The sequence below is a fragment of the Beta vulgaris genome, chromosome 5 (genome assembly GCF_026745355.1).
Source record: "Beta vulgaris subsp. vulgaris cultivar EL10 chromosome 5, EL10.2, whole genome shotgun sequence".
Lineage (NCBI taxonomy): Eukaryota > Viridiplantae > Streptophyta > Magnoliopsida > Caryophyllales > Amaranthaceae > Beta > Beta vulgaris.
Genome location: NC_079206.1, coordinates 36,403,380 through 36,416,293, shown reverse-complemented (window position 1 = coordinate 36,416,293; position 12,914 = coordinate 36,403,380). Strand labels below are relative to the sequence as shown.

At 45.0% G+C, this 12,914-nt stretch overlaps 1 protein-coding gene across 1 annotated transcript; it reads right to left on the bottom strand.

Moving 5' to 3' along the window:
* Nucleotides 1-47: 47 nt before the first annotated feature.
* Nucleotides 48-530, bottom strand: LOC125497758 (uncharacterized). The gene has a single exon (XM_048645436.1). The coding sequence runs from the start codon at nucleotides 528-530 to the stop codon at nucleotides 48-50; it is 483 nt and encodes a 160-aa protein (XP_048501393.1).
* Between the last annotated feature and the right edge of the window lie 12,384 nt (nucleotides 531-12,914).

The window sequence follows — 12,914 nt, the reverse complement described above, 5'->3', positions numbered from 1 at the left end:
GTATTGAGGAATTCAGTGGAGTATATTTCATGTACTCCAAAGTTACCCTATTCTTTGCTTATAGCGTCCGAACTTAAATACACTTTCTCTTCTCCATGAATGGTAGATAGAACATGATCATTGACTATCTCCACTATTTCATTTCTTAGCGCCAAAATTGCTTTTTCCTGGAAGAATTTAGCTTCCCAAATATGATCATGTAGGTTTGGATAAGTGCTATCAACAATTGTTGAAATTGGATCGAAACCTGGATCTATAAGAATATCTTTTGCAAACTTAATTATGGCTTCGCCATCATTAGGACCTCCAGCCTTTCTGTCTCCTACACTTAATATCCACTCTGAAAATTCTCGCATTTCATCAGCAGAAGATTTCGAAGAACCTGATTTTAGTCTCATATTGCGAGTAAGTGTTAGAACCTTACAGGAATCCCACAAGTAAGACGAATTAACGGTAGCAAACACGATATCTTGCCTCGTTCCCTTTGGTACAACTGGTAATATCTGCCTTAGATCACCACCAAACACCATAACTTTGCCTCCAAAAGGTCGATGCAAGTTGTTACGTAGTGTAAAACTAGCAAACTTATATCACACTCCCAAAGATGGGTTCTTAAAACTGGAGACTTGTGCAACAATGATTGGTTCAAATCCCGATGCTAACTCCTGACCAGCAACCTGCAAAAAAGGGACCCACCCTGGAGGTTTGGGTGGTATTTCCCCCTTCGATGCTTAAGTCAGATGTCAGGGATGTAAAGGAACTTTTAGAGAGAGAAAGTAGAGAGAGAGAAGAATTTATGACAGAGTAACAGTACTATGCTCTGAAAAACGTACCTTTCACCCTGAAATCAAGGACTATTTATACTGTTTGAAATGATTGTTGTGCCTTGATGTCACCCTAATTTGGGAGCATCTGATTGGCTAATCAAAGTAATGGGACACGTGGCAGCAATTAATTGGTCAGCACACCTCACTTTCATATAAAGGTGTAGATCATTTTTACTAGGCCTAAGTACAATTTTTGGGGCCAGGAGTAGGACCTTTAGTACGCTTTCTTCAGAGAAATGTACTTTTAGGCATGTCACCTTCAGGCCCTTTGTACTTTACTCACCTGCATATATGCCACATGTAAGGTTCTGATGAGGCCACGTGTCAGTGCAATAGCCGTTGATTTTTAGGCTACAACATTTGCCCCTTAAAAGAGGGAGTTATTGCCTTCTAGGTACCAAGACGGTTAATCTTCCTCTTTTAACCAACCTGGAACTGCCCTTCTCTTTTTCAAAAAAGGGGCGCCATTTTGCCGGTCTCCACAGGTCAACCCTTATGAATAACGGTTACTTTTACCGGATGAGGGGGTCATTTTCACCCCTCTATAAATATGTGCCTTAGTCGCTCCTGGAATCATTTTAACATTGTTGAGAGATTTTCTAGAGAGAGAGACTCTGCAAGTTTTTACTGAACTTTTAGAAAGAAGAACTACTCCCGTCCAAGCTCTTGCAATTGTTACTTTGCTCGTCCGAGGCCTCAAGTCATCTTTGACGTTCGTCCGAACTTTTCTCTACAGGTATTCCCTCATTCATCCTTTTTTATATTTTCAAGCATATTTTAAGAAAATGGATTCGTCCTCTTCCTCGAACAATTCCGGCCGCTCAAGGGTTGGTGCTAACCCTAGAACAGAGGGCCTAACTTCCCCGGCATCTTCTAAAGTTGGTCCTATCTCGGCCGGACATGCATTCTTTTTCTTTAGCCATGGACGGCAAAGTCAGACGACCCAGACTTTACCTGTGCAGGGTAATCTGGCGCGCGTCAAGCAGACGGCTCGTATCAGAAGAGGGGTTACCATGCCGGCCTCCAGCTCAGAAAAAGAGGAATCAACTGGCCGAATTCCTGTTGAAAGAGAACGAGAGACCCAAAGTGCTAGTCCTGCTAACCAAACTCCTTCTCCTAAACTCGTCCAGGAGGAGCCTGAAAGACTTGGCTCTCCAGAGCCTAACCCGTCAAACTCAAGAACGGCCTCGGATGAATCAAATGAGGCCGAGAGCTCTTCTGCTGCTGACAGTGGCTCAGACGATCCATCAACCACATCTTCTGAGATAAGGAGGTGCCTGGGCCCCTTGTCTGACCCTAAATACATTCTGGCCGAATCTGGTTAGCTAGGACGAGTAGGTCGCCATCTAGACCACCTTTCTTCAGCCATACCCATGCCGGGGTATCGGTTTGTTCTTCCTGGCCGGGAGGACACTGTACTTAGTGCTCCTGCTGGCCATTTTGCTGTTTATCGTCTAGCTTTAGATGCCGGACTACGCTTTCCTCTTCATTCCTTTATTACTAGAATTCTTTATTATTATAACATAGGACTCAACCAACTTGCCCCAAATTCATGGCAAAACATTCTAACTTTCATAGCCGTCTGTGAGCTTAAGGGCGTCCAGCCATCCATGGCGGCCTTCTCCCAAATACATTATGTCTCCAAAGTTCCCAAAACTGTAACTGGGGCTTGGGTGAGCGTTTGCAATAGGCAAGGCTTTATGACGTCTTGGGACAAGACGTCCAAAATGCATGCTTGGAAAGCCGAGTTCTTATTCGTCCAAGCTCCAAACGAAGCTGTGGCCAGACGTTACCGCTATACCAGCCGGAGTGCCACCAATACTGGACGAACTGCGTCCTTTCTGGAGCTGGAGGACAGCTCGGCTGAACACCTGGTGGAATACTTTAAAACCTCCGAGTATTCCATCAATGACGTCTCCTTTAGAGGTCCGTCCAACTGGATCCCTTTCAAGGAGATGTTCTACAATGACGGCTTCTTGGTCGCGGCTGGGCTGAGGCCGGCCGCTGATAGAGGTATATCTTTCAAAAGTTCTAAGGGAAAAACTTCTTCGTCCTGTGTTCAGAAAACTGATATTTTCTCTTCTTATGCAGATTCAGCCAAGGCCAAGTTACAAAAATCTTGGAAAGGTGACATGAGCGCGTCCAAGTTTACAGACTCCTTATGGAAGGAGTTCAGCAAGTCCGGCGCTGAAAAGAGAGCAGACACCCTGGTACATAATTACATATATATATATATTATATTTTTTTTTTTTGTGTTGGACGTCCTACTTTCATGGAGGGTAAATCGTCCTTACTGATTCAAGACGTTTTGCCTCTTAGAAGAGCAAATCGTCTTGAATGTTTTTGGACGCTTTGCCTTGGGAAGGAGGAAGTCGTTCAAAATTTATCTTTGACGCTTTGCTTCTTAGAAGAGCAAATCGTCTTGGATGTTTTTTGGACGCCTTGCCTTTGGAACGAGCAAGTCGTCCAAAATCCATCTTTGACGTTTTGCCTCTTCGAAGGGGAAACCGTCTTGGATGTTTTGGACGCTTTGCTTTGGGAAAGAGCAAGCCGTCCAAAATTCTTCTTTGACGTTTTGCCTCTTCGAGGAGAAAACCGTCTTAACTGATTTTAGACGCTTTGCCTCAGCAAAGGGTAAGTCGTCTGAAATCCCTCTTTGACGCGTTGCCTCTTCAAAGAGGAAACCGTCTTGGGTGCTTTGGACGCTTTGCCCCTTCCATGAGCAAGTCGTCTAAAATATTATCTGAATACCTTGCACTCTTAATCTGTGTATACAAATATATCCTCAGAACGAGTTCTAACTTGCATTTTTTTCCAGAAAAACGCCCCAACGTCTAAAGCGTTGGCGGAAAAGGCGGCCTCAAAGAAGAGGTCGGCCCCAACTGGTGAGGTACCTCCTCCCAAAAAATCCAAAGGCTTCACAGCCAAGAAGAAGAAACCTGCCCGGCCTCCTCCAAAGGTGGTGATCAATATCCCGGCCGAGGATACTCCTCCGGCCGCGGAGGTCACTGAGGAGAGGAGCCTGATCCCCTACTCCGCAGCCGAGCAGACTGAGCAACCAGAGGCCCTTGCTCAACTGGATGTATTCGAGCTGAAACCGGACACTTCTGTGGACGGGTCAGCTTTTTCCGGGCCGGTTGCCAAGTTGGTAAAACAAATGCCGGAAGCTTATAAGACGACTTCCCTTTCTTCTGGTGAGTCCTATTACTCAAACTTTGTTAGGACCTTGCGCGTTGGCGGACGGCCAATGAGTCCCTCCAACCATCAGACGGTCGTAATACCCATCAAATATACTGACAAGTCAACTCTTTCAGATAAGGGAAAGGGCAAAGCTGAGGAGGCTCCAGCCGGCTCTCCCGTCCTCTCTGATGACGAAGCTTCGGCCGCCTTTACGAGGATGAGCCCGGCCAAAAGGGAGAAGCTCAAGCTGGATCTCTTCAAATGCTTCCCTGAGCCTTACATAAAGGGTTTAAGGGGAGCCTCTTCAGGGCATGTTGGCTACATGTCTCAGCTGGCTGCAGAGGTAAGCTTCTCTTTGGACGCTCCAATTCCATACTTGAGATATTTATTAATTTTTCTAACATTCGTCCTGACTTTTCTATCCCCCTTTCTCTTTCAGCTCTTTGCTCGCAGCATGATAACGGAAGATTGGGCGAAGAAGCTCAGAAAAGAAAACAAAAAGCTCGTCCAAGATGTGACGGCGGCCGCTGACCATGCCGAGTTTGTTATTTCCGAGCAAGAGGTGTTGCATTAGCAAACCAAGGTTGCTTTGGAAAAACGGTCGGCCGAGATGGAATCTCAGATCAAAGTCTACCTCCTTCGGCTGACGGAGATGTTAGACGAACGGGCATCTTTGGAACGTGCCCTGACGGACGAGAGGAACTCAGTCATGACCATGGCTGCTGATTTTTACAAAGAGAACCTCGTCCTGAAGGTAAAGAACCAAGCCCTTCGCGCTGAGGTTGCGAACACCGTTGCTGCGGCTAAGGAGGCTATGAACACCGTCATAGATACCTCAAAAGAATGGGCGGTGCAGGCCTTTGGTATGATGGGCGAGGAGGAGGATATCCCAGATATGCTCGTCGGCTGGAGTTCCAAGAAGCTTGCACAAGGCCACCATATCTGGAGCAGACCTTCCCTCTTTGAAGAATCTTCTGAGGACGAAGAAGGAGAAGACGTATGGAGGCTCAGGACGAAGAGGACAATGATCCTCCTGCCGCCTAGTCTTTTGTTGTATCTTGGTCGTGTGCCACTTGTACCTTTTCTTTTTTGTATTTTTGTACTTAGATGGATTAAGTTGTAATCATCTTTTTTATATTAATGGAAAGCTATCTTTTTCAACCTCTCTTGCTCTATGCTTTACTGTTTTTGACGTCTTACATTACAACCCCATATTTATACAAAGTACAAAAGCAACTCGTCATAATATTTGGCCGATCTAATCAACTCTTTTGGCCGATTACATTTACAACCTTCATTAATATCCAAGTATAAAAGTAATTCGTCATAATATTTTTTATCTGACCCAGTAGTTCTTTTTTGGACGCTCATCACCAGATGCTCAAGCAAAGACTTTAATTTTTGGGTTTCAAAAACTCCAAGTTAATAGTTTGTCCGGCCAGAACCTGGGTATCATTCGTCATTGGACAAAGACTTAGTCAATTTATAAATTATGCCCCTATATGCCCCCTTCTTGGACGAGAGTTTTTATAACTTTTCCTGTTCAAGAAGGAGTTAAGAGGATAATTTTTAAATAACTTGGACGTTTTTCTAAGAGTGATTGTAACTCGTCCATCTTTGTTAAATTATGAAATAACTTGTTCCTTTACTAAGGTTGTTATTTCGAAGTTTTGTGGCTTTTTGACGGAAAGTAGGACACCTTTACTAAGGCGTCCTAATCCAGCCGACCTTGTTCAGGAGATGTTCAACTCTTTAAGTAAACCACGCCAAATCTTGCATATTTATCCATTTAAGGACGATAAATGTTCGGCCGACCCCTAATGAAAGGTGCATTGTCTTTTTGCTTTGTTAAATTAATGACTTTGGACGATTGTAATAACTTTAAACAAATAAATCAAACAAAGTCATAGAGAAGTAGAGCTGTATTATATGAAGTTTGCTTGACGAATAGTCAAGATACATGTATACATTCTACTTTTTCTTTGTAATGCATTAATAAAAGATTACAATTTAGCTGGATGCCCTAAACAAAGTATTTCTTCAAAGTGTCAGAATTCCACGTCCTAGGAATGAGACGTCCGTCCAATCCTTCTAGACGAAAGGTGCCATTCTGAACTACTTCGATTATCTTATAGGGTCCTTCCCAGTTAGGAGTAAGCTTGCCTAACTCTTTGGCTCGGCCGACCGCTTCCATTTTTCTTAGGACGAGGTCTCCCAGCTTTAACGGACGTCTTGCAACTCTTTTGTTGAAGTCCCTTGCCATTCTCAACTTATGTAGTTGCATTCTCAGCAAAGCATTGCCCCTGACTTCAGGAACTAAGTCCAGAGCCATCCTAAGAGCTGCCCAGTTAGCTCTTCTGAGTACATCATTACTCTTAAAGTGGGTTCTTCAACCTCAATAGGAAGGACGGCCTCAGAGCCATAGACCATCATAAAAGGAGTCTCTCCTGTGGAATTCTTGGCCGTTGTCCTTATTGACCATAAGACCAGCTGCAATTCTTCTACCCAAAGCCCCTTTGCATTGTCCAACTTCTTTTTTATCCCGGCCGAAAGAATCTTGTTAGAAGCCTCAACTTGCCCATTAGCCTGTGGATGAGCTACTGCGGCAAAGTGAGCCTTGATTCCTTGGTCAGCCAACCATTGACGGAGCTTGGTGTCTCAAATTGTGGCCCATTATCAAAGACGATCGACTGGGGCATCCAAACCTTGTAATCAAGTTCTTCCAGATGAACCCTTTGACGTCATTAGTGGTGATGCCCCTTAATGCTTCAGCTTCAACCCATTTTGTAAAGTAGTCCACAGCTACTATTACAAATTTCTTCTGGCCGGCAGCAATAGGAAAAGGCCCAAGGATGTCCATCCCCTTTAGCAAAGGGAAGAGGAAAGAGAATGGGAGTCAAGTAATTGGACGGCTTTTGATAGATATTACCATGCTTTGGCAACTATCACATTTCTTAGGTAAGCAAGCGTCTTCTTTTAAGGACGGCCAAAAGTAGCCCGTCCTGAGAGCCTTTCTGCCAAAGCTCTTCCTCCAATGTGGGAAGCACAAGCTCCCTCATGCAATCCTTTAAAACGTCCAGACCTTCCTTTCGGCTGATGCACTTAGAAGAGGCCGATTGTAGGATTTCTTGTATAGAGTCTCATTCCACAATCAAACCACTTGTCCCTTGCTTTCACATACTTGGCTTCAATTGGGTCAAGAGGCAGACGGCCAGTTTTTTGAATTCAATGATTGGACTCATCCACTTCATCTTCGGCTGAGAAACAGCACTTCTCCGGCCTCAATGCTCTTGGCCGCCTTTACTTCCCAGAAGACTGTTCTAGGAACGTCTCCTTCAGCCGAGCTGGCCAGTTTAGAGAGGGCATCAGCCTGATGGTTCTCTGATCTGGGCACCTGATCTAGGACGAACCTCTTTAAAGACTTGATCTCTTCCTTGACCAGATTCATATACTTGCTCATGGACGCTTCCTTGCATTCAAACTCACCATTGACTTGACTGACGACCAGCAGAGAGTCAGTTTTAGCTTCAATTTCCAAGGCTCCAGCCGCTTTGCACATTTTTATGCCGGCTAAGAGAGCTTCATACTCTGCTTCATTATTGGACGCCTGGAATTTGAACTTCATAGCATATTCAAACTTGTCCCCTTCTGGAGATTGAAAAATGATTCCTGCCCCACATCCGTTAGCAGTTGAGGATCCATCCACCATAAGGGTCCAATGACGCTTTCCTTTGCCGGTCTTGGACGCTTTCTATGTAGGCCGAGTAAGCTCTACAATGAAATCAGCCAAAGCTTGGCCTTTGATTGCCTTTCTAGGCTCAAATGTTAAATCAAACATATTAAGCTCAACAGCCCATTTTAACATCCGGCCAGATGCATCCATTTATGCAAACTTGCCTCAGCGGCTGATCAGTAATAACAAGAATGCTGTGGGCAAGAAGTAAGGCCTTAACTTCCGGCTAGCCATCAACAAAGCCAAGCCGAATTTTCAATGGACGAATATCTGTTCTCGCATCTTTCAGCACATGGCTCACAAAATAGACGGGTATCTGACCGCGTCTCTTTCAGCCAAGAGGACTGCACTTACGCGAAGGGTGATACAGCCAGGTATACATACAATTTTTCACCTTCAGCCGGACTGATTAACCTAGGCAGCTGCCGAAGATGATCCTTTACTTGCTGAAGCGCCACTTCAGCTTCTTCCGTCCACTCAAACTTGGCATTCTTTCTTATAGTGCAAAGAAATGGTGACATTTGTCCCTGATTTGAGAGATCCAAGAGCAGCCAAACAGCCCGTCAACCGTGAACTTCTTTGACTTTGGACGGCGAAGACATATTCATAATAGCTTGAATTTTTCGGGATTTGCCTCAATCCCTCTCTGATCAACCAAAAATCCCAGAAATTTCAACAACTACGCCGAACACACATTTCTGCGGATTGAGCTTCAACTTGAATTTCTCAAAGTGAGGAAGGTTTCCCTCAGATCGTCCAGATGATCTTTCTCTTCTTTACTCTTGACGATCATGTCGTCGATAGGCTTCCATATTTCGCCAAGCTGTGGCTGAAATCCGTATTAATGAGCCTCTGAAATGTGGCTGGCGCATTTCTTAGGCCGAAGGGCATCCTGAGCCATCCATACAATCCTTTCTCAGTAATGAAGGAAGTCTTATCTTGATCATGGCCACATAGGAATCTGGTGGAAGGACAGTACCATAAACTCAGCAGGGCATGGCCGGCCGTTGAATCACCAGACGATCAATTTTGGCAACGGAAAGCTGTCCTTAGGACAAGCCTTGTTCAGATCGTGTAATCAACGCACATTCTCCAAGTGCCATTCGGCTTTGGAACCATTACAACATTTGCTACCCAATCTGGGTAATATGTTTCCCGGATGAACTTGGACTTGAGCAGCTTCTGGACTTCTTCATCAACGGCCTTATTTCTGGCCGGCCCTAGGTGCCTCTTCTTCTGCCGGATAGGTTTCTGCCCTGCTCAATGTTGAGCTTATGGACGGCACTCAGGTCTATCCCAGGCATCTCTCCACAGCATAGGCAAACACATCTTCGAATTCTCGCAGCAACGCAACTAAGGCATCCTGAATCTCCGATCTCAAAACTGATCCGACTTTTAATGTCCTTTCCGGACGCTCTGGGTTTAAGCATATCTCTACTGGACTTTCCACCGGTTCTGGACGTTCTAGTCCCAGACCATTATAGCCATTACTCAGATGAATGTTTTTCTTCTTTAATTGCCAAACACTTTCTCTTCTTGCTAGGCAAAAGCATGGACGGATTGCTCAGGAAGGTGACTCTTGAACCTTCTCAACTTCTTGCCTAAGCTCACAATCTGGCCTTTAACTTCTTGGCCGAATCATCTCTTGCCTTTGGACATCTCCTTCTCTTTCCAAGATGATGGTTTGAGTGTGGTGAGATAGCATTCTCTGCAGCTTGCTGATCTCCATAAAGGATCCAATCTTCCCCCATCACATCAAACTTCATCAGCATTAAATGGGTCACAATGACGGCCTTGATGTGATTTAAGGTAGGTCGTCCGAGAATGACATTATAAGCGTCAAGTCTCGTACTACCAAAAATTTCACAAAAAGCGTCCTGGCCGCATCTTTTTCTCCAACCCTGACGGGCAATGTGACGGTTCCCATAGGGTTATGACCCTCCGCCAAAACCAATTATAGGATGATTTACCGGCATCAAATCGTTTTTGTCAAATTTCAACCGAGACAAACAATCAGCACTGATTATATCAGTGGAGCTTCCAGTATCAATCAAAATTCGCCTAACCCTAAGGTTGGCAATCTTCATTTCCACAACCAGCGGATCATCATGGGGCGTCCTGATATTCCCTCGGTCCAGCTCGCTGACCACTATTTTTGGAAAAGGATCAGACTCGGCCTGGTTGTGAGCATAACCTGGCTGAGTTCCCTCAAATAGTTTTTGTGGCCACGATTTGTTGGACCTCCAGCTGCAAATCCTCCTGAGATGACCATTACTACATCATCATCCGTGCTATCTCCGTCCATCTTTCTTCCTTGACGGTTATCCCTTTTCTGAAACTTCCTTCCTGACGAGGGTAGGTAATTGTTCATCTTTCCTTTTCGAGCCAACTCTTCTAGGCCTCGCTTCAAATGCTTGCATTCATTGGTTTCATGCCACAATCTTTGTGAAGTGACAATACTTGCTCTTTCTCTGTTACGATAAGGCGTCTTCATTTCGGCCGGCGCCTTTAGCTCATGCTGATCTTTTATTTCCATCAAAATGGAATATTGATCTTTGTTGAACTCTATTGGTTCACTGAGGCCGCCGGCTCTGACCGCCTACTTCTCTTGGACGAGGTGGTCATAGAAGTCATTGCCCAAGTCTCAGCCTTCTTGGGCGGATTCTTTTTTGGCTGAACAGCTTCTTCACTTTCTTCACTCTGGCTGTTTTGCTTCAGCACAAACCTCTGTGGCATGAATGAATGCTTCAGCCTCCCTCAATGCTTCCGTTAAAGTAGTGATTTTCTTCTTCACCAAATCAAACTTAAAACTTCCTGGTCTTAGCCTCTGATGAAGGCGTCAAACACCACACCTGCATTCAGATCTTGGATCTGCAATGCCTCCAGATTAAACCTCTTCACATAACCTCTCAAGGCCTCCTTAGGACCTTGGATGACTTTACCCAGGTGCATGCTTGTTTTTGTTCTTGACGATTAGCCACAAAGTGACTGGTGAATAGAATGCTAAGTTCAGTAAAATTGTTCACTGAGTTAGGCGGCAAGTTGTTAAACCATTTTTGCGCTACCCCTTCAAAGTAGCTGGAAATTCTTACACCAAGTAGCATCGTCCACCCTTGGACATACATCTGATGCTTGTAAGCTGATAGGTGATCGTCCGGATCAGTAGTTCCGTCAAAAGGTTCAATGGTGGGAGCTTAACCTTTGGGAAAGGAGGGGACTCCATGATCCTGACCGAGAAAGGAGTGGGCCAATTGATCTGGAGTGCCGCCACCTGACCCTCAATGGGTATGTGCTCCTGACGGTACTCTTTCAATACCGGATTAGATGAGGTGTTAGCTAAGGCTTGACGCCTGTACACCATAGGCTGCAAAACTGTCTTTTCCTGCCTTGGCTGGAAAGCTGATGGCCACGGCTTCGGCACACTGTTCTGGACGGGAGTCTTAAGGACGGATCCTTCATATATGGGTGGAGCCAGAGGCCGAACGCTGCTGGCTGCCGCCCTCTTGGCCTCCAATACTCCCTAGCATCAGTCTCCATCATGTGACCAGTAGGAGGGATATTATCTGCTGGACGGACTACCAGCTTCCAGTCCATCTTCCTCCTAGAATCACTAACAGCTGGCTGCTTTCCTTTGGAAGGCGGCCTAGTCAACTCTGGCCGAGGTGGCCGACTAGGTCCTGGACGACCTTCCTCGGATCGCCCTTTGAGCGGCACAGCTGCCTCTCCTCCCAGACTCATCTGAAAAAACAACATATTGTTCTTAATCTGCTCTTCCATAACAGCGGCCATTCTTGCCTGGAAGTCATTCAACACATTTTCCAAATGACCAGCTGTCACTGGACGGTCAAGATTCTCTTGGATGACTGGAGTTACAGTCCTACCTCTAGTGAACGGCAGCATGGCCTGATCCGTCCACGAGGTGGTCTCTCTCATCAACAGTATCTCCACCTGAACTCTAAAACTTCTGTTCCTTGCGACATTCGATGATGACATCCGTCATGTTGCGTCTCCCCACAGACGGCGCCAAATGTTACGTAGTGTAAAACTAGCAACTTATATCACAACTCCCAAAGATGGTTCTAAAACTGGAGACTTGTGCAACAATGATTGGTTCAAATCCCGATGCTAACTCCTGACCAGCAACCTGCAAAAAAGGGACCCACCCTGGAGGTTTGGGTGGTATTTCCCCCTCCGATGCTTAAGTCAGATGTCAGGGATGTAAAGGAACTTTTAGAGAGAGAAAGTAGAGAGAGAGAGAGAGAAGAATTTATGACAGAGTAACAGTACTATGCTCTGAAAAACGTACCTTTCACCCTGAAATCAAGGACTATTTATACTGTTTGAAATGACTGTGTGCCTTGATGTCACCCTAATTTGGGAGCATCTGATTGGCTAATCAAAGAGTGGGACACGTGGCAGCATTAATTGGTGCAACCTCACTTTCATATAAAGGTGTAGATCATCTTTACTGGGCCTAAGTACAATTTTTGGGGCCAGGAGAAGGCTTTAGTACGCTTTTCAGAGAAATGTACTTTTAGGCCTGTCACCTTCAGCCCTTTGTACTTTACTCACCTGCATATATGCCACATGTAAGGTTCTGATAAGGCCACGTGTCAGTGCAATAGCCGTTGATTTTTAGGCTACAACACAAGTTATCCCTATCAACAGACCTCATTATGTCCCTTAAACTTCTATCAAGTGGTTCGAAACAATACTTATGCATCATGGGCGCTTCATCCTATATAATAAGTTTTTTCTTGATAAGAAGATCACCCAAATCTGACCCTGGACGAATGTCTACACATGTAGAATTCTTAGTTACATTCAAAGGGATACCGAATCTCAAATGCGTCGTTCTTCCTCGTGGAAGAAGGAGAGAAGCAATTCCACTCGAAGCTACATGCAATACAATTTCGCCCATCTTCCTTATTGCAGCACATAATGTCTTCTAGACATATGTTTTTCCCATCCCTCCGTAGCCGTAAACGAAAAACATACCTTCTTCTTGACTCGACACAACATCCATTACTTTCCGATAAATCCTGGACCGCTCATCAGTTAGACCCTTATACAAATTTATCGTGTTCCAACGTCTTTTCATGTATATCTTAAGAAAGCTCATCTGCAATAAGCTTGTTTTGTCCTTCAAATTACATGATTGGTACATCCGAAAA

Coding starts and splice junctions, on each gene's coding strand:
- LOC125497758 (XM_048645436.1), bottom strand. CDS start 530: ATGGTGTTTGGTGGTGATCTAAGGCAGATATTACCAGTTGTACCAAAG.